The 22752-nt window shown below is 42.2% G+C and overlaps 1 protein-coding gene across 1 annotated transcript in view; it reads right to left on the bottom strand.

The window, feature by feature from the left end:
- Positions 1–21856, bottom strand: part of brsk2a (BR serine/threonine kinase 2a) — a 166885-nt gene extending 145029 nt beyond the window's left edge. Inside the window, exon 1 of the mRNA XM_034141751.1 lies at positions 21480–21856. Coding sequence (XP_033997642.1) covers positions 21480–21573 — 94 coding nt within the window. The 5' untranslated portion in view covers positions 21574–21856. The remainder of the gene's footprint in view (positions 1–21479) is intronic.
- Between the last annotated feature and the right edge of the window lie 896 nt (positions 21857–22752).

Here is a 22752-nt window from a genome sequence, read left to right as displayed (position 1 = left end):
AAGTTGTATTTATCATCTGAATTTGCCGAAACAAGTTAATATTCTGAAAGCCAAGACTTTGTTTAATTGAAATCAGATGAAAACAAACTGTAACGGACCCGGCCGTGTTATCTATGATTACTATACGCCTTACATTCATAATTTCACCCGGAGGGAGGGGGAGCGGCGCTGCGGAACAGCAGAGTGGCGAGTGAGAGCCGTCATCTTCCCTTCACAAGCTTCAAAAATGTATTTATCGTGTGATTTTGGAAATAAGGGTTTCATATTCTGAAAGCCAAGACTTCGTTTATTAAGAATCAAACAAAACACTCGAACTCCGAAAAACAATTTTTTTTACGCAAATCCACGTTTATTTTGAAATGAGCCGTTGCGACTTCCGACTGATTTCGATAGAGCGGGTCACATTATGTCCAACAGCCCCTGGCCCCCTTCGCTCTCCTTCAGTGGCCTCTGACATAGATTGCCACGGTGACATCAGTCAGCCCTGTTGGCACGGTGACCCACCAATCACCTTGTCAGGTCACCTTGGATCACACTGGCAACCTACTGGGAGTGTTTTGTGTGTGTTTGATGTGTATGCATGTGTGTGTAAGCAGGCTTATTTGGCACTTCTCTAAACTATTTGGCAACGTGCCACTGGCCTCCAACTTCTTTACAGACTGTCTTCCTTCCTTCTTCACATCACCTTACTTAACTCATATTATTTTATAATAAGAATAAGTCACAATCACACTCTTTCATCAACTCTGATAAGGCAACTAAAACAAATATATCAAATATTATGTAGCATAATGTATGCATACTTGCAATTTGTGTATGAGTGCTAGAAAAATGCGTTGTGTTTGCATGTGGATTGGTTCTCAGTAAAGTTACATAACAATTAAAAGGCCAGCCATCTGCTTCACCCTGGCCCATGAGTAAGCACGCAGCGACGCCTAATCCACTATATTGTTTGTGTGCTTATGTGCATGCACTTGGTTGCGTGTGTGTGCACACATGTGTACATGCATAATCTGCCGGCGCTTTCATAGCACTCAAGTTGGAAAGTTGGTAATCTCGCAAGGCCAGGGCAGAATAAGATTTAATTCTAGTAGATGAACTCTCTCTGTTTATCACATGGGTTATTTATCCATTTGTTCTTATTTGTCCTCCATGCTCAATTTCCTCTTTTTCCATGCATTTCCTTTTACTTACTTTTCCTAAATAAAAGCATAGTCGTATTCTCACATCACAGAGTAAAATCTTCTTTCTGAGTAGACCCCACCGCAGCCACTATAGTATGTTTGGACTGCTGGTCAGAGAAAACAAACCTTATGACTGTGCCTTATTGGGCTTTTGGACATTGCAAGTCATTCTTCACTGGTTTTTTTAAACGTTATAGACAATAACAAATATAAACAGATGGATTGATAATGACACAAATCTCTAGCTGCAGCCATAGATTCCCCAGTGGCCCTTTTATGACACAAGTTCCCCTTCAATTAGAGGCAGACCCCAGCATAATGAGGCCTGGAGTAAATCTGCCCATAAAGATATTCAGTATGTTACCATGGTGACCATAAGTGACTATAATGTTGTCCACAGATAAGGGCATGCAGGTACAGAAGCAAACGGGAGCAGTAATACACACACAGGAAATGTAAATAATGGGCACTCCTGCTCTCCCACGAGCATGGGCTCAAATAAAAATCTTCTACTTGTCAAGTATGGTGTGAATATACAATATGTGCATGTGTGTGTGTTTGCGAAGGATGGTGGGGTTATAGGAGGAGGAATGAATGAAAGCAGAGGGGGGTCTGATTTCAGCATCACTGTCTTGGCGGGGACCCCTCATTGTGAGATGCTGTCAGAACTCTCCGGGTGTGCCAGAGCACGGGGTCTGCTCGCATGTGCTTTATTCGTATGGTATGTGTGACTATATGCAGCATCAGTAAAGTGGATTTGTGACAGATCATTTCTCCAGAGCACAAATGTGTACATCTTATTGACTCCCCCATAAGCCAGGCTACAGGCAGCAGTTGTGCGTTGGAGACCAGTCAGACAGTGCAGACTAGGGCTGTGCGATTATGGCAAAAATCATAATCACGATTATTTTGGTCAATAATTGATATCACGATTATTCATTGACTTTGAAAACATCCATTTATTGAACTTTAAAACAAATACAAATAATAATTTGAACAGTGTCTTTTTAACTGTTCATTACCCTGAACGTATAATTCAACTGAAAAACCAATACAAAAATAAATGATATCAAAATAATAAATACCAATAAACAAGATCAACAAATATTTTGGAGCGCACTTCAACAAGCTACTAAACATATATAAATATGATAAATAAAAATAAATTAGACTAAAATAAATTAGATCAAATATGTCACAACCTAGCAAAGCAAAATAATCGTTTTTTTCGATGATGTTGTTTTCGTAATTGTGGCAGGCCAAAATCGTAATTGCGATTAATTGCACAGCCCTAGTGCAGACACAAACACACACATATACACACACACACACACACACATACGAGGTGACAGCATCAGCTGCATCCACAGCCCACCAACAAAGCCATCTGTGTGGGCTACATCACATGTTGACAGGTAGAGAGGTTTGAGATGAAAGCGCTGATGCATGTGCAGCACACACACACACACACACACACACCCAGACCTCCACCCACTCTGTGCATTACAACCTATAGAAAAAGACTCTGGGTCACTGATGAAAGACTAATAATGCCTGTGAAAGAAACGAAAGCATTAAAGAAGGCCAGGGGAGTAGACAGGCAGGTGGTGTTTCTGCTTTCTGAGCAAACAACATTATGTGCATCCAGGCCTTTCAATATCAGGTTAGCCTTTGGACATTTCAAAAAGGATTGTGTGGATAACAATACTGATGAAAGGGAATGAATGCATTTACAGCTTTATTGATTTGTGTGCATAGAATAGGATTAAGCGTCAAAGAAGATGGAAGTGAAAAATGTATTTAAACAGTCTTTGGATGGCATAAACCAGAAATATAAAGATTCGAAGGGAAGGGAAGGAACAGCAAGGACACAAGAACAGAGATATTTAGGAGGAGAGCAGGTCGGGATGAGACTATGAGGTAAGGAAGAGGTCACTCTTGTACTCCATTTCATTAACTTCAGAGCGATAAGTGAGAGTATAGCACAGAGCAAAGCTAGAAAGGGATACATGTTCACTGGTGATCCCATTCGGCTGAGAAAGGGTAATACCGAGAGCTGGAGGAGAAGAGACATAGCAGGGTGACGCTGAGAGCCAGGGGGGGAAGTGGTGAGGGGGGGGTTCAGGAAAGAAAGCAAGAGTTGGACAGGCAGAAAAAAAAGGATAGGATGGAAATGAGGGGGATTGAGCGATGAAGAAGCAGGTGGAAAAAATGAAAGCGGGCGGGGCAAAAAAAAAAGCACCTTTGAAAGAGAATGAGGTTGGTAAAACCCATTAAAAAAACCTCGGCTCTCAGTTCGGTCCAACCTCTTCTCTGGGCCGTGGATTTAAATTGTATTTCACTACAGGCTTGGGGAAACCGAGGGAACCCCTATAAAGAACATCTACCAGTGATTTAAATATGATGGGGATCAATTGACTTTTTCATTTTTAATGGAAAATATGTCGGGCAATTTAAAAGCTATTAGATGTCCAAATAAAATAATATCTCATATAGGCTAATGACTTGACTTAATTAACTTGGTTTTTACTATTGGCTGAACTAATATAAACACAGACCATTATTTGTGTTATTATAATTGGACTGTTCACTCATCCAAATGATGAAGAACTTTGGAAATTAAATATTGTTTTTGCCAAATAATGCAAACACAAGATTTTCCTTTCCTTTCCTATCGAGGCCATTGTCTTGTGCCACTTGAGATGTTTTTTTTTAGGTTTGTAAATTGTAATAACTTTCCAAATGACAAAGGCGTATATATTAAGAGAGAAATATATAAGAGAGAACACGGTTGTTTAACATGATATTGCAAATAGCCAATAGAGTCTTTAAGGCGCATTTAACTTGCACAGTGAATCCATCAACTAATGCTTTTGCTAATAGCCAGTCACATTAAGACATAACTGTGAAAGTTTAAAATGAATAAGAGCTACCCTCTGGGGGAAGAGTACTACTATATTATAGAATATACATTATTTGAAATAGACTGAAAGAGAAGGTAAGAATAGCATTGTGTGAAATAAACAATGTTATAAGATCAAGTCATTAACTTGGAAACACAGATTCCAGGACAGAGGAGAAGACAGTAGACTCCAGTTATTAGGGCGTCCATGTCAGATGGAGCATGTTCGCTAGTTTCTTCTCAGCGGTGCTTGGCTCATCTCTTCGGGACTGATAAGGTTACTGATGTCCTGAGGGGGGGGGGGGGGGCATGTTGAGGTGGAGAACCTGATGAAGGTTAAACCCCTCCAACCTCTCCTCTTAATCACTGTCTTTAGCTCCACAGGCACCTCTACTCTGACCCCATCACCTCTAGCCCTCAGAGATTAATCACACACACATTGCATATTCACACTTGCAGGTGTGGAGAGTGTGTGTTCATATCCTCAAGTGCACCAAGTGGTCTGTGTGTGTGTCTGGCTCCTGCGGGAAGGATTGTGAGATAACATTGCAGCCCGAGTAGTCTCACAGTTGATCTAAATAGTCGTATTGATGCACCCTTATTGTGCCCCATAGGAACGATCTGCATGCATGTACACGTATGTGCAAGGAGGGGTATGGGAGTGAATGCATGTAATGTTAATGAGAATTTTTCAAATGACTAGTTGAGGGTGCAAGGTAACCTTTTTGTGTCTAAGGTTAGAACAATTAGACACAGTAAGGTGTCTGCACAGATTATACAGAGCATCTTTTTCAATTGTTAAAATACATTTAAACAACATTGAAATACATATTGCCTCGAAGCCCTTTTCCTTTGCTTTAGCCATTAAACTGTGAAAGCGCCCAAGGGTAGATCGGTAATCACCTTATACGGGACTGCTTATGTACAGCCGGATAGATGGAGGACCCTTCACCCCCTCTCCACCAACCACTCTTAGCCTCGCCGTGAGAAATCAGAGACATGTGTGTGAGGCACATGTAAAGGCAAGGGCCACGACTGGTGGGGAGCCTCCGTGTGATCCAGAAGAGGAGGGATGTGAGTCCTGAGACTTGCTAAATGAATCACTCCTTAGTCTGGACACACACCCCGGGCCCCAGGGAAGGGCCTCTGTGAGCCCTCAGTACTCTTCTCTCATCTTTATGCCCTCATACATGGGACTTCCACATGTGACATAGAAGCTGCTTCAGTGTGATTCACAGGGAACAAGAGCACTTCATTAAATAGCTCTTCAAAGGAGATAAGGGCAGGAGGGAAGGTCTTCTCCTAAAGTCAAACCTCACAACTACCTATCCTGGACAAGTGGGATATTTAAAAAAGGCATGAGGAATCAGGTAGTGATCTCAAAGTGAACTTTTCTTTTTGTTTGCGTTAGTTTGATATATAGTTTACTGTATACTTTTAGGAGGAGACAGATGTGTGTCTGCATTTGTGTCCTCAGCCTATTTATAGTTTGATATATAGTTTACTGTATACTTTTAGGAGGAGACAGATGTGTGTCTGCATTTGTGTCCTCAGCCTATTTATAGTGTGTTAAAGGCAGATAAAATGTGACTTTTAATTAAAAAGGTCTGCTCGATTTAGTGTTGCACTCGGGGAGAGACTGACAAAGAAAGAAAGGCAGAGGATGAAATAAACAGAGAGGAGGCCCAGAGTAAGGCCAACACACACCCAGCCAACAAGCAAATCTCTTTCAGGTTTAATGAGCCTCATCTAGCCTGGACTCATCATCAGCTGGGATGGTGAAAACTGAAATAACACATCATTATGCTGACTCGAATCAGGGCTGTCTGCAGGTGCATATAAATGTGTTCCTGTCTGTCTCTTGTCAAGCTGCATTTGTCAGCGCTGAGAGAGAGATCAAAAAGTGCCGATCTGCAGTTAGCAGAGCTGGGCTCACACACAGACAATACACCCCGAGGTTAAGGTTTTAATATTTCATAAAGAATCATTAAGAAGTGAATAGAAGAGTTTGAGGTATAATGACACTGGCAAAGACAGAGTAATACATTCAGATCCCATGCAAGCCTAATCAGCGTACATACACAATCACAAGCTTTAGGGCATTTGAAACATGAGCCGAGTACACCAACGTTTTCCATTTACAGCACCAAAGATGAGGCTTCCCCTTCGTCCAACTAAACTTTTAAAGCTTTTACCTTTCCTCATGAAAATCAAGCATCAATTTCCCACTAGGAGAAATGGAGCAGTGGGCTGCCGCTGCACTTATCTATTCCAATTTACCTTATTTAGGACCATGGAAAGGAGGAAAATATCTAACATGAAAATATCTAACATGAAAACCATCTTTATATACACACATTAAACATTATATAAAACAACATATACATACATACTTTGAATTGGTAGACTGGTACCAAAGCATTATTTATGAAAATATAAACATTGCCACTATTGCAAAGCAGCGTAATGACGAATGATAAAATAGGAGAAATTCACACACACATACACGTTTTACTGATATCAGTCTCCTATTACAATTGCCATCTTCCCCTGTGGTTAGGCTGAATGACCTATGATGATACATTCAGCTCACTCTTTAAAAGCAATTACCAGCTCTGGCCCATAAAGCCAACACAGAATATGTTTCTTCCATTAGATGTACTATGATAGTCTCCTTTCAGATTCAATTAGCCCATTAACACAAATACTACCAAATGGTTGTGTGTGCGAGTTGCTATTTTCAATGCTACATTTTCTTTTTTTCTTCACAGTGGGAAAGTGTTGAAATGGAACAGAAAGGGAAGGAGGTGATTCATGCTCTATATACAAGTGCATAGCCACTATAGTATGTATGAATACCAGAGGTGGGGACTCGAGTCACATGACTTGACTCGAGTCAGGCTCGAGTCGCATATTTTTTGACTTGAGACTTGCTTGACTAACATTGATAAAAGACTTGACTTGACTTTGACTTGGTATTCATGACTTGAGACTTGACTTAAGCTTGAGACAGATGACTTGAAAGGACTTGACTGTTTAAAATTAAATATTTGCGTTTGTTTTTGTAGTGAGATATTACGTTTAGTTTTTTCGAAAAATGTGATTGGGTGATTATAGAGCCGTGCGCGCAAACCTGGCAACCCACTAGACCGCAGGAGTGTCAGTTAACATGGCAGCGGCTAGCGTTACTCCACAAATAGTCAAGTTTGGATTCAAGGATTATGTTGTCGATGACGCTAATAAGAAGAGAACAGCGGTATGCAGGGTCTGCAGCATAAAGATCAGTGACACGACCACCACAACATCCAACTTCATTCGTCACTACAAAAAAACCCACAGAGAAAGGTGCGTGAATGTGTTGTGTTAGCTAGAAAGCTAACGTCAAGTTTAAGCTACGTTAGACTTGGTTTCAAATCGATTAAGCATTACAAAGAGAAGACAAAACGGTAAATGAACACTAGAACCTCCAAGGGATTCATTTTGACTAACCCCGATACTGACGGGCTGTCAGGAGAGGGAGAGAGAGAGAGGAAAAGAGATGCCTCGTTTATTTCCCCTGTGTTATTATCAGAAGTTACTGTAAACTTTTGAATAATGTAGTTCATCTACTTTTAGTAGTTTGTTTAAATGTTTTAATTATGTTGTTTTTGTTTGTAGAAGTGCATCATTCCTTGATTTATTGTAAAATGAATCTGAACTTTTTGATCTGTTATGATGATAAACTGAAGCAATTTCTAAATTAACCCAATGAACTGAGTTTTAAATCCTAGCTATATTGTCTGCAGTTCTAGGGTTAATATGAATCTAATATGATTGTCATCGGTCTAAATTAGATTTCAAATGATTAACTGTGTATGTAATGAAGATCATATTGTGGGTTAAATCCATTTTCATAACCACTGTCTTTTAACTGATTTAAATGCGGAAACTGGGCTTATTCATCAGAATTTCGTATGACTTGACTTGACTTGACCTGAGCAATGACTTGACTTGACTTGCTTGACTTGCTTGACTCTCACCACAGTGACTTGGGACTTGCTTGATACTTGTAGGTCAAGACTTGAGACTTGCTCATGACTTGCATATGTAGGACTTACTCCCACCTCTGATGAATACAGTATTGTATGTGTTTACATTCATAATTGCCTTTGTATCTGTTTCGAATGTCAAATAAATATGAAATAAATGTACAGGCATAGTGTCCTTGTGTGTGTTCACATTGGCAGGTATATACTGCAAGAGAGTGTATGTAACATTTTAATTGAATTCCTTCTGCTATTGTGCAGGCCCACAACACTATGGCTTATCCGGCCTGGAACTGCTCCCAATTAAATCTAATCAACCTGCATGAAATGAGCCCTACCTGAGCAGAATGGTAGTGTGAGGCCTGCCGGCTGCAGGGGAATACCTCCATTAGGTAGCAAGCGAGGAAATGAGGAAACAAGGGAGCAGGAGGCAGAAGGGTCAAGGAAGAGGGGGGTTGCAGTGCAAGTAGGAAAAGCGGAATAATGGTTACAGAGGTGTAAAAGATAAGGGACGTGTTGAGGTAATCATAATATTAAATGTATTTTGTTTACAAAAAGGAAAGCAGTTTAATTTGTTTTTGTTTTATTAAAGTGGACCTATTATGCTATATTGAAAAAATATATTGTAGGGCCATACCTATACAAAACATGTCTGTGAAGGTTTTGCTTAAAATACCAAACAGTTCACCCATTGTAGCCATGCCTCATACTGCTCATACCCCTCTTTTGCACCCCTGATTTTGGGTCCTTAGCTTGAAAAGAAAAAAAAGGAGGCGGAGCTAATGCCTGATCAGAATTCTACCGGAGATAAAGTTAAATTCTGCTGTGATAAAACGCCATCCTGTTCTAAACCACATCAAAGATTATTTATGAAATAGTATGGAGCTCAAATGCTTTTTCTCTTGCAGGTTTATCACAAGGTGAGTTCCTTTTTTTAGTTCCTGCTTTTTAAACACATGTGCTCTACAGTACAGGTTAGCTCTGAGTGTTAGCGAGGCTTGCTAATGTAAACAAAGACGAGATTACGTCCAAAACACGTCAGGCATTGTTTCTGATAGCAACTTTCTGTGGGTCCGCCGCCGATTTGACGTCATATCGGCAGCAAATCTGTATCCGCTGTATCCCCGTTTTTTAAAAGATTTGGGTACGGAGGAAAAGAGAAAGGGTTTTATTTTCTGATGCTGCGTGAGTTGCCCGACACACCGGGGACACATATTTATGTATAAAAGACATCAAAAAGTGCATTTTGCATGATAGGTCCCCTTTAAGTTACATAAGGAATACCAGCCAATATGGAATAAAATGTAAAAAAAAACAATTTTATACATTTAAATGCAGGAACAACTATTATGAGTTAATGAGTGTGACACAATGGTATCCTCCGCATATATCCTTACAATAATGTCATTGCTGTTTGTTTGATCAATGTGTTCTCAAAAGATAAGATGAGCAGCTCAACAACATTTCTATTACAGCCCCTATTTTCAAAATAGGCCCCAGAGAAATCTCTTTCTGCATGTCCATCAAAGCAAACGGATAGAGTGCATTACCCAAAGAGAAAAGTAACTGTCATAATGATCATAATAATACACTCACATGAGTAATGCGGTGTCACACGCACGCAGGGCTGCATATGTCGTCAGTTTTTCAACAACCCACACAGGCATTATGTGCTCAGGGACATAGACAAATGGACATGCACTATTGGCTCACATTCATGCTCTCATTATACAAACCATAATACATCAAAACAGCACTGAGGACAGCCAACACAGCTGACCAACCAAAATAATAACTTACTCGAGCAAAGGAACAATCATGTTCTCAGCAAGCGAGTTAGCACATGGAAGTGTGTTTCTGAGGCTGCTATTTAAAAAAAAAACATAAACGTACAAGTCACTTCATCAATACGGCTTAATACACTCACTGGATGGAATACTGCGCAAAGTGCCTTCACTGTCAGGTAAACTCTTGTGAGGTTAAACAGAGGACAGGAATGAAGGAAGCAGCTTCCTAAATGTCCTAAAGGCACAGGGAATGGTGTATGTGTATGTGTATGTGTGTGTGTGTGTGTGTGCATCCTCAGGCCCTGTACTGTGAGCAGTTCTTCCTGCTGTGGTTGCATTTCCTCCACTGATGACGTCAGAGCTCTGCTGCAGTCAGATGGAGAGCTGGGATTCCTGTTGAGGTGATGAAGCATCCACTCTGCTGCTGCACGGCACATTCCTGTGTCTGCGTTTGTGTGCATGCATACCTCCAATTTTTGCACCGTGTGTGAGCAACTGTGTGGTTGGGTGTGCTGGATTTGAATGATAATAGAGGCACTGACCCTGAGAGATGCTTTACTGCTGTGACTCTTTTTCGCACTCAGCAACTGTCTCCTTTTTGAGCCTGCCTCCCTTCCCCTCTCTGTCTCTCTCATGTTCATCCGTGTCCCGTGAGTTACAGCTCTCAGACGCTGTTATGTATCGGCAGAGAGCCCGTAAAACAGGCGCATGCAGTGCACACTAAAACACTAGCTCTCAGACAAGTACACACACAGGCTCAAGCACAAACACACATCAGCAGCAGAAATAAGCAGCTTTTCGTGAGGAATAAAAAATAAATTAAAATAAGTCAACCATCTGGGATAAAGAGACGAAGCCTCTCTCTACTTCATCGCTCTTTCCCTTAATCACTCCATCAACTGTTCCATTAGTCCATTAGTCCATTAGGAAATAGTGTAAGAAAAGAAAGTAAAATATAAGATAATACACTAAGACAGTAACACTGACCAAATACAAATAAAAAGTGAAACAAATAAAGATCAAGTGACCTATTGACACTTGAAATAAGCTTTTTTTCAGTGACAGAGTGCACTCGGTGTTGCAAAAGGCCAAAGGGTCATTTCACTGACTGATTATTCCTTTGGCACAAAGGCCTCCATTACAGCTTCTGACCTTACAGCAGGATACAGTAACATTGGATTTAGTGACTCAGATTGGAGCCTATTGAAGGAAAAATAAAATGTATTTTGTAATGAATAATGAGTTCAGAGTATAGATCCTGTTTTTTTCAAACCTACTATTGATAGACTTTGTGTAAGAGTTCTGTTCAGGTCATATGAGAGCCTATCGTTTGGTTATGCATTATACATGTACAGCCCCTGATCTTAAGATGTTTTTGGAGTTACTCAGTTTACCACTGCCCCCCATTAGAAGAGGTTTCAACACAATACATGGAGAAAAAGCTGAATGCTTGTTGGTGAATTGTCAACCAATAGAAATAGGGTAAACAATCCAAATGGGAGAGCGTGTGGGACGTATTAAAAGATTAATGCTGAAATACTTCCACAAACCGCTACAGCACTATAAGGTCAGTGATTTGGAGGAAAGTAGCCCGGGCTGAACCTAAAATTCAGGCTGGGGGGGAGGGGGGGGGGGGGGGGACACAAAGACTCAGTGGACACTCTGCTTCAAGTATGAGTTCTCCCTGTCATCCTTATACATAGTCATGGTAGGGAATTTGAACTGGCAGCAGCCTCAGAGCAGTGACCCATTCGCTGATCAAGGAAAAGCAAACAGAAGAAACAGTTTGTCTTGGCTGGACCACTGATGCCGTTACACCTGCGTTCCAGGTGGTTTTTCTGTAAACTGGCAAAAACACGTCCAATCGTCATGAGAAAAGCTAACTGAACCTGCCCTGCTTCACCTCTCAATGAATAACTCATATTGCAAGCGGAGGTAAAAGAAGTCAACCTGGCTAACATAGAGCTGATTCTCTTTAGCCTGGCCAAATGTCATATCCCAGTGCCACAGAGACTACAGCCAGCGCAGGTTGTTGGTTTGTGACCAGTCATGCTCATCTAAACTCATCACATCCAGGGCTGTCTGCTTCACTTCATATGCCAAGCCACGTCTCAGGTGTTTTTCAGGCACGGGTGACAATGTGCTTCATAGTCTAAAGAGCTGACAACAGAGCGAGTGAAAAACTACGAATGCATCACAATGATCCTGCCCCTGCCATCTGGGATACACTGCACACAGTAAATGAGTGCGCATTTTCATTCATGGACTTTTTCTTTGAAAACAGTCCAAAGGGAGTTGCCAGCAGGTCTGCTGAAGGAAAGGCACTTTTATAATGTAATTTTAAAAGGCATTCATTTACTGTATTCACTCTGGAGTTGCAGTGTTACTCCAGTAAATCTTGATATGTGATGTGTTTTTAATGGAAAGACTTCCCAAGTGAAATGGCCTATTTGGCTAAACATGTATATTTAAACAGGTTGTAAATTGTAATACTAAACCACAGTTTTTTTCTGCATACATTACTTATCTTTACACATGATGTACTCCAAATACCATTTGTATTTTTTTTATAGAAAAATGCTTTAGTATGCATTTTTTTTATATATAAAATTGTATCAAACTACGGGATAAATATTCACTTCAAAAAAGTAAGTTATAAAATGAATAAATATATGCATTAAAATGTAAAACACACAAAAAAGAAAATCACAAGAAAATGTTTTAAATATACCAACAGGTATATCTTATAAGAAATGTGAACAAGGGCAGATTAAAAACACATAACTAATACAATTTAATATATTCAGAGTTTTTGATATAGTTTACCATATAGTGTTCCAGATATTTACCTATGGTAAACTTTATTTCTTAAAGCTCCCATGTCATGCTTTTCCGGTTATTACCCGTCCCCTTGTGTGTTATGAAGGTTTTTATGCATGTAAACGGTGTGCAGAGTCAAAACCCTCAAAGTACACCCTGTAGCGAGTAAAACTCTAACACAGAAAATACCTCCCCAAAACGCCTCGTTGGAGATACGTCACTGCCCATTTGAGTCTTCCATTTAGTTCCGGGTACCGCCTGATGTCATGCGGTACCCGGAACGAAATGGACCAATCCCGAAGAGCTATGGCCACACCAGCAGCGGCGTGTTCCTCCTCCAGAGGTTCGATGAACCGGCATTTCACAGACGAAAGCTTCCAAAAACATTGCCCAGTTTGAGGCCGGATATGCACAGCTTGTTTGGACCGTTTGGAGCAGGGGAAGATCTGGGTATACAACCTGTAAGTTTGCATTGTTATTTGTGTATTTATCAAACAAGACTGTTTAAATGTGTAAACTGTGTTGGACTGCTAAGCCATTGACACAGTGCTAACTGTGCTAACTAAGTTGCTAGAGTTTCCATATATCAACTCTAATATCAGCAGATGGCCTTGCATACATGTATCTCATAGCAGGAGAATGTCTGCATTCACACACAAAATACCTATTGACAGTATACTGCGGGTGATTTGCCGGTCAGTCGCGAAACGTAATTACATTATAGCTGGCGTAGCGATCTAACACACGGAGCTTGAGCTAGTTTTGGTCAGAAAAACATTTTTGTGATGCTACGTTGCTAGCGTTTAAATATATCAACTACAATGTCAGCAGATGGCCTTACATGTTTGTCATGGCAGGAGAATGTCTGCAGTCACACACACGGAATACTCATACAGTATACTCCGGTTTACCGTACATTGTGACCGTACATATACTGCATGTAGCTAACGAGGCTAGCTGTATGCTAGCGCAAAACAATGTATTCATGCAAGTTACATTGTATGGTAGCAGAATACCCGTATACGATTGCAATTATAAACACGTTATTGCTAGCCTAATATGAACCACTAGCTTTTGTTCATAGTAGTTTTATTACACTGCATTATAGTTGCCTTTCCTCCAAGCTAACGTTCATATCGTGTTAGCTACCAAGGTAAACAAAGCTAGGTTAGCATATTAGCAGGCAAGCTGTTCATTACACAACTACTACTAACGAATCTAAAACAACTAAGTTTCTCTAATATTTTGTGATTTGCATTTGATTTCGTCCAGCCAGATCCTGGCGGACAATCCATGACGGGGAAGGGATTCTACTACTACTGAGGCGTCGTGCTAAAAGGCACCGCACCGCACCGGCTGTGCGCAGGCAAGAGGAGGAGGAATGGATGATATACCGTGTATATATGTATATTTATGTTCATTTTGTACATTTCTAAAAATAAAGTTTAATGGAAATACTTAGTAGGCCTATCCTTTCTTCCCTGAATTCATATATAGCAAACCATGATTTGATTTCTCATCAAACAGTAGTAGTTTATAACGGGTAAAAATAACTTACTCTTTGTTATGAGCGGCTCGTAGGCCACAACGGAAAGACAAGGAGACATACACGAGTTTACAAAACCACGGCACATTTATTGTGGTAAATGCAAAGATAGGTGGTTGAGAGGATCGCAGAGTTAGTCTTCCTGCAGCCGCTTTGGAGAGAGACTGGGGCCGTAGTGTCCGGAGGTGTCCGTGATCGTGCTGATTAGCTTCTTCAGCTCCACCCCATCGTAAGACAAAGGCCCTGGGGCCGTCACACTCTTCTATAACAACAGTTAAAAATATATATGTATATAAAATATACCGCTGTACCGACGCCATGATAAGACTGATGTTACGCTGAGAGCAGCCGGGAAAAGCACTGACATGGGCGCAGCCTCTCTGGTGGTTGACTAATCAGAACGAGTGGCCGAGCTGACCAATCGGAGCACACTAGGCTCACAGGGAGGGGGGGGCAAGAGCTCCAACGAGTCGTTTAGTGGAGAAAGTGAATACTGCTGAATACACATGCTTGACAGAGATGCTGTATGCGAAACCAATGTGAGTTTGGAAAATTGCACAGTATAAATCTATTTTAGTATACCTCAACAATGTAATTATGATCAGTGGAAATGGCCATGACATGGGCCCTTTAAGTCTTTTGGAAAACAGGGGTATGACCAAACCTGCCGTGTGAATTGTAAAGGTGTGCTGCAGCAGTTAGGAAAACTGTCCCAAAGTCAAGGTCACCGGCCCACCCATCTATTTGTTAATGAATAAAGTACAGCAGGGCAGACAGCAATGGGGGGTGAGCACAGCGCTTCCCCCCTGATCTGAGGACAGCCTGCCAATGCTAGCTGAGCTGACAGCAACTAAAGCCGAGGCTCCCCACATGTGCTAATCTCCCAGATTTAAATGGGAACACAGCACACAGTGCAGAGCACAGAGCAGGGCAAGCCTGTCTGATCCATTACCGTATGCCTGAGCACACGACATACACACATATACACATGCAGCACACATACATTACACACACATTGAAATATGCCATCATACATGCATACATATTCTCATTTCCTCAATCACAGGGCAAGGCAAGGCAGATAAACAGATAAAAGAAAGACAAAGTTGCACGAATAGAAAGTGACTTTAGATTTCAGATTGCAGCCACTTCCAGAGCGAGAGAAATGAGAGCAGCACCGCGGAAAGTGAGAGCTATCATGAGAGAGTCAGTAAGAGAGGAGAGAGAGAGCATTCCCTTTCTTTCTTCATGAGGGCAGACTGGGAAACAGCAAGTAGCAGGGAAACCATGACAACCAGACAACCAACCTTGGCAACCAACCCAGCATTCTCACAGTCAGAGCCAGACAGGCAGCTCAGCAAGAGTTAATCTGAGCTGGGTGAAAAAGGAGAGCGAGAGAAACAGGCTGATTAAGCCTGCTGTGCGCACAGACGTTTAGTATACTGTACGTCTTAAAATGCCTCATGTGGACAAAGACCAAGAATGTGGCAGATGATTTGATGACTAGCTGACTGGCAGCATCAAAAGTGCACAAAGGCTAGGGCAGGTACAGAGATGTCTCGAAGCAAATACTGAAGCAACAGGGTGAAGACATAAACGTAACAATTTGGAGCACCGGTGAAAAGAGAAATGGTGTGTTTCTGCTTGCATTCTCTCTGCTGCGCTAGAAAACTAACACAATACCATTTTAAATAGCATGAGGCAATAACACATTACATGAAACCCAGCAGCCGAGCAGGCCTCAGCGATAAAGAGAAATAGATGGACAGAGTGAGGGGAAAAGATTGTGTTTGTAGCATGGATGTGTGTGTAGGGCGTCATGGTATAAATAAGGGAAAGTGGACCAGAGCACCATGCCGTACTAACCTGATTCTCCACACTGTAAAACATGGCAGAGAAACACTGACAGTGGAAGTGCAGGGTTAAGATGAAACCCAAATAGAATGCGATGGGGCTTGTCCAGAAAATACACACATGAATACACACACTTGGTCATGTTGGGCCACAGACACTGTTCGCAGCAGTGCCTCACTTATCACTGACCTCCCATCTAAAGATTGAGCCCTTTTCTCCTCTGGAGGTCAGCGATAGAGAGAAGAAAATCCGGGAGGAGGGGAGAATAATGAAGAGGTGATCAATACATCGCCTTAATTAATAACCTCCACTGCAGTCAGAACGTTCAAGACCGCTTTATGCTCTCCCAGTTCACTTATTTTTTTTTTTTTTTCTTACACTCCTCCTCCTCTTGACTTTATCCTTCTCTCTCTCCTCCCCCTCCCAGTTCTCCACCTCTTTCCTCATCATTAATCTCTGAAAATCGTTGGCTACATACATTCCTCCCAATCGATGCAATTCCACCGAGGTCTTGTCTGATTTACCACATGGCTGAATCCCTGTATGAATCTTGACTGACCAGAAGAGGGACAGCGAGGGAGAGCGAGGGAGAGCGAGGGAGAGCGAGGGAGTGAGGCGCATGAGAGAAGGGGACCACTAAATGACAGGGACCATCATCATTATATAACCTCAGCCGAAGTCACAAACAACGAAAAGACTACAGGCTAAATCCTGATTCAGTTTAGTTTCTTAGCCGCGCTATGAAACGACAATAATGCTCAACGGTTCTATGTTAATGAAAACACATTGGAAAACACTTACAAATAGCCTACATATGCCTCAGCTGAGGCACAGACACACTTGCACATTACACTCCCACCATTTAGGATACATTTCAGGGCTCAGGGAGCAGTGCTTTGGCGTTAGCTACACAGTCAAACAGCTGAGACCATGCAGGCTTGGCTTCCTGCTCCACAGCTCTGATCCAGCTTGCTAACACAGGGTGCTCCCCAGCTGGGAGCAACACGACACAGCCCCTGGGTCAGGGATTCTCTGACTCCAATCTCTGAGCAGGCCCATGGAAACATTGGTTTATCATCACAGCCTTTCATTTATTTCCTCAGCTCCCCAATTTTAGGTCAAAGCTGCCAACTTTTTCCAGGTAATCTTGTGAACACAGGGGAGATAGACACCTGTGTTTGAGCTCGATGCAGGTATCAAGATTATTTTAATGACACAGAGGCTCCAGGTCACCGAGAGTTTGAGCACCTGCGCTGCTCCCAAGCAACACACACAGATGCCTTTAGTATCTGTGGATTTGCCAAGTGGTTTTTCATTGACAGAATTGACTGAGCATTCCCTCCTCACTAGTCATCATCAGGATATCATGTGCTGCGAAACAGTATGGATCTCTTCCCCCAGACAGGAAATCTTTGGGAGTGCCCATTGATCTGAATTAACCAATGCCCGACTCACCAGCTATTAATCAACGTCGAATTAACGGTTTTACGTTACCGTGCAATACAACAGACTCTCAGAACGGTCCATTTAATGTGTTCATGTGTAAATAAATGAAAAGAAAGACAAATGAGAGCTCCCTCTTACACACAAACACAGCAACACAGAAACCCTCAGTAAGAGTTACAAACTGGCGAGCCCTTTGCTGACATGGAGACAACAAAAACAGCTGGATCCTGGCTTAAATACATTGTAAGCCCGGTGAACCCAGAACAATAACACTCCAGTAAATAAACAGAAACAGAGGGTTCAGAACTGAGAAAGACAGCGCAAACCACAACATCACAGGCAGCTCTTTTTTTTTTTTTGATGAACAGTCAATATGAAAGCCCCCGAAGCACAGATGATTTCACGTCAATCAAAGAATCAAGGAGCCTACACGTCAACATCCAACTTAGCCTGTCAATATCTAAGTCTCGTAAAAAAACAGGGACTTACACTGGATTAACAAGCAGTGTTTTCCACACAATAGGCCTCTATTCAATAATGAACAGCCTTTAGGAACAGAGTAAAAAGGCAAATCACTGTGGTGTTTTCTGAAGCATTAGCGGAACAGAGCGGTGATTCAGTTCGACTTAAGTCATGGCACTGGAAAAAACACAACACCACAATCTTTAGCCTTGTCAAACAAAGCTTTACAATTCTTAAACACATAAAAGCTGTTTTTCCAAACCCTGAAAACATTCAAAAGGGAGGTCTAAACTTCAACAAATGTTTTCCTCAGTTGTCAAGTTCGAAGCTTGTGAGTCAAACAAAGTGCACTATACAAGAGGCAGCTCATGGGGCTAATTTAATTTGGTAGAAACAGAAAGTTGATTGGCAATTTGTCAAGAGGTACGAAGAAGCTGCCCTGATGTTGCTGTATTCATACACTACGATTCTGCTAGAAAAAAAAAATCATGGTCCAGTTCAACCATTCAAACACAATGACTGTGTTTGGCTTAAAAGATGGCGACCATGTTTTTGTGGCTTTAGTCCCAATCAGTAGCCGACCATGCAGACACTCCATATCTATAGACCGCAACAGTCCGCAATGCACACCTGATACAGAGGGAATCATACACACTACAAGTCAGTAGGGGCTTGGACTGGGAGCTGTAGGGTCGCCGGTTCAAGTCCCCGACCAGACCTAAATATGGAGTGTGGACTGCTTCTTGGAGAGGTCCCAGTTCACCTCCTGGGCCCTGCCATGGTGCCCTTGAGCAAGTGGTACCCCCCCACTCCCATTGCTCCCCGGGCGCTGTACAATATAGCTGCCCACTGCTCCTAGTACTAGACTCCTGGTACTAGGATTGGTTAAATGCAGAGGCCAAATTTCACTGTGGGTGCTGTGTGCTCTGACATGTGTGACCATTAAAGAGGGTTTCATCCCTCCGATTCTAAGTCTGGGGTACAAACACTCTCATCATATTCAGAGCAGAAAAATAGATGTTGAAAAAGATGCATCGTACTGCTTATGTTGTTGCATTTAATCTGTCCCATGCATTTTATTTTCTACAGTAACATAGAGGTTCTAAGTTGATAAGCTACAGTGGGCTACCTCTGGACCACGTGAGCATGTGAGTGAGAGCCGAGGAGACTTTGGCTGTGTAGGGGATTAGATCAGGAAGCCAAATCAGAAGCATTGTGGTGGCCGTTTGTGTGTGTGTGTGTGAGTCAGGACATGGCCTAATCACTTAATGAACATGGAACAGCACCACTCCTCTGAGCAGGACAGCCAGATCAACCAGAGTCTTTCCGCTTTCTCCACTTCTAATAATACTGGCCAAATGCAGCCTGGGAAAGCTCAGAGGGGATTTAATCCACTGGATGGTCCCAGCTGCCACTCACCATCGAGCCCGGCCCATTGGGCGCACACAGTTGCTGGGACAACCCTTTCCGTGGGGCCTGGGAAAGAGATCTGACAGATTATGCGAATGGTTAATGGGTGACTGCGATATTACGCGCCACCATTAATCTGAATAGGTTTGGCGTGGAACAGCCACACAGACGCCAGTAACCAAATGATTTTTCTAACACAACACATGCATAAAGCTGGGCGCCATTATCGCTATTTCACATTTTAAACATGAAAGTGTAATTGAAAAACCAGGCCCAAAAGCATTCAAAATGAATATATTTGATCCGAAATGTCTCCAAGTGAAACATTATTTTGTCAGAGTTGTTTGATTTGCAGCAGCTTAAAGTCATGATCCACGCTGACCTGCAGATTACTTTGTTTCCATTCATCTGACATCTGAGGCTGGCAGAAAAAAATGCATCTAAACCTGCCTCGACATTCACAGATAGATCCTGAGCCGTACATGATCTCAGAGTCACTGTATCATTAAATGTCTGTACCTAGCAGACAATAGTGCCAGCTCTATGCCACAATAAACAGCCATTAGACGACACTCCTGAGAGCTATCAGAAAAAGAGTGGAGTCCGGCTGTGAGTGAGAGATCCTCCTGTAAACACAAATGATTAAATACGAGTAGCAGGAGAAAGGGAAACAAGCCACTGTGTGTTAATACTACATTTGCTAGGAAAGATCCAACTGGAGCATCACGCCGCAGATATGTCAGGTACTTTGCATTGCAAGTTCAGCTACAGAGTATGATTGCTGCATGTTTTGGGAATTGTGTGTGTACATAAAATGTACCGACCTAAATTCCAAGTAAGGCATACACAAGCATTGACACCATGGGAAGGCAAACTCCATCAATGAACACAGAGGGACTCGCCAGGTGAATGAAGTGACAGAGGAGAATATTTCAAGAAAGCATACTGTCTGAGGAAACACACACACACAAACACTGAAGCTCAGCATGACCAGCTGGAGCGGGTAGAGGGAAGCAACGCCTATTGTAGCCGTTTTAGGCAGCAGATGGGAGGAAAATCTTTCACCGAAGAGGAGAGGAAAAGTCTCTGAGTCTCTCTTTCTCTATTTAAGGGTGGTGGGCTTACAGAGCATGCTGCATCACTCCTTCCATCTCTGCCTCTTCACAGGGCTGTGCCTGCCTCTCCTTTCACATGGCTCCTCTGGCTGCATTCTCACTGTGCACCCATGCTCACAACAAGGCTGAAATACTGTATAGGCAACACACACACATGAAAGCATCACCTAAAAAATAGCATGAAATATTAAGAGAATGAACTCCTCTTGTATAAATTGCTCATGTGCTATGCAACTTTGTCATTCCTGTCTATGCTGAGATGAAGCATGTGCTCCTTATTAAGGAAGCCCAGTTACATATCCTGGGGTAAAACAATTAAAATCAGTGTAGCTCTTTTCCAGCTCTGTATGCAGACTATGGTGTAATCTGTCAAGGTGGGACCCTCTATTTCGGTGGAAACCCACGTATTGCAGTCAGAGCCTATAGGAGAGACGCCTGCCTCAGTGCCTGCCTGGCTAAAGACTAAGAATAGATCAATGTATCAGGCAAATCGGGATTAACGGCGTTGTGCTCCAATCACAGGACACACACACTCCAACAGGGGACACGAAAAGTTAATTTCCACAGCACATCACACTGTCACAATTTTTCGGCGTTGGATGGTGTCCACCACGTTGCACTGATACACACACCCAGTCCAACGCCAACGCACAACCAACAAACCCATGTAAAGCAACTAAAGCGACTAAATCGCCCCCCTCCGTTTCCCCCTCGTCCCACTGTGTGAACGATGATTATGTCAGACCGCCGAAGAAAAAACAAACCCCAAATAATTCACCACAATGCTTGGCAGGTGTTTGCAAGTAAGCGGTTATTAGTTATTCACCTGCAGACACCCAGCCGGCCAAATTTCAACTCGCTGCGGAGCGCTCCGAAAATAAATTGTGCAATTAAAAGGGGATGCAGTGAGCAAGCTGTCCCAACTAACCTGTCTGTCCTTTCCCAAGCGTCTTCTCCAAACGGTAAGGTCCCACGTAATTGGCAAGTTGGGCACCGCTGTTGTCTTTACCGGACGATGACATGTCGAATCTGTGCGGATATTAGACACTTTACAATGAATTAAACACTCCTCGCTGGAGGTCCAAGCCGCTGGTGTCTCTCCTTAAACTCCACACAGCCTCTTCTCTTCCTCTCGGTCTCTTCCTCTCGGTCTCTCTCTGGCGCTTTCTGTCTCTTTTGCTCAACCTCACTCGCTGTTTGAGGAGGTGAGGTTCTCTCTTTCTCCTCTCTTTTTCTCCTACCGCTGCAGACGAGCCGCAAGTGCCTTGAATATCATTGTCGGAAGCTGCGCTGCCGCTGTGCGTCTATGGGAGGTGCTGCGGAGCCGTCGGGGAGGATGATTGACAGCTGATTCAGCCAACCATAGACCTGGAACGCTCTCTGCTGCCCGCCCTGTTTCTTGTTGCTGGACCATTTTTGCTTATTATTTTTTGGAAAAGTTGCAGGTTGTGATCAAGGGAGCTTGAACCCACATGAACTCTTGACATAAATAAACTTTATCACACTTTTTACATAAGTGTTTTGCTTCAAATTCGAGCCAATAACACATTCTAGCGCACAATTCTATGAAAAGAAGGATTAAAAGGGAAAAAGAAAATTAAGCCTTTTTGAAAATACAAAATAATGTCAGCAATTCAAGTTCAGCCGAAAGTGACAATAAATAAAACACATTTTTGGTGTTAGGTGGCCCCTTGGGCAAAAACAAAGCCCCTACTGAGCCTCTGTACAATGTGTATGAACCCTGTCAACCAAACCAAACTCCCATATTTCCCAGTACAATCAGTACTCGTGTGCTGGAAATACACTTTAATTGGTGTTCATTTAAAAACAGCTGTATCTAAGATTAAACATAATTTTATGTTTTCAAATAAAACAACACATACTAAGACTTTTCTGGTGCAAATTCCCTAACACATCTGTAATTAATCAAATTACCTAAAGCAATTGACATGCAGTGAACCTTTTGGGGCTCCTGGGGGCTTCAGAGCTGAGGCCGTCGCCTGCATTACCTTATTGTATTATAATCCAGCTTTTGGGACTGTAGTAAACTCAACTGTTGAAGCTAAACCAGCGTTATCCCACACTAATTCACAAATATTTATACTGATCTTTTTAACTGTGGTGATATTATTTCATCCAAGAATTGTACAACAGAGTATAGAATATAGAATTGGGAGGGATGAAACCCTCTTTTAATGGTC

The sequence above is a fragment of the Trematomus bernacchii genome, unplaced genomic scaffold, assembly GCF_902827165.1.
Source record: "Trematomus bernacchii unplaced genomic scaffold, fTreBer1.1, whole genome shotgun sequence".
In the NCBI taxonomy this organism is placed as follows: Eukaryota; Metazoa; Chordata; class Actinopteri; order Perciformes; family Nototheniidae; genus Trematomus; species Trematomus bernacchii.
This window is presented reverse-complemented; position numbering and strand designations above follow the sequence as displayed.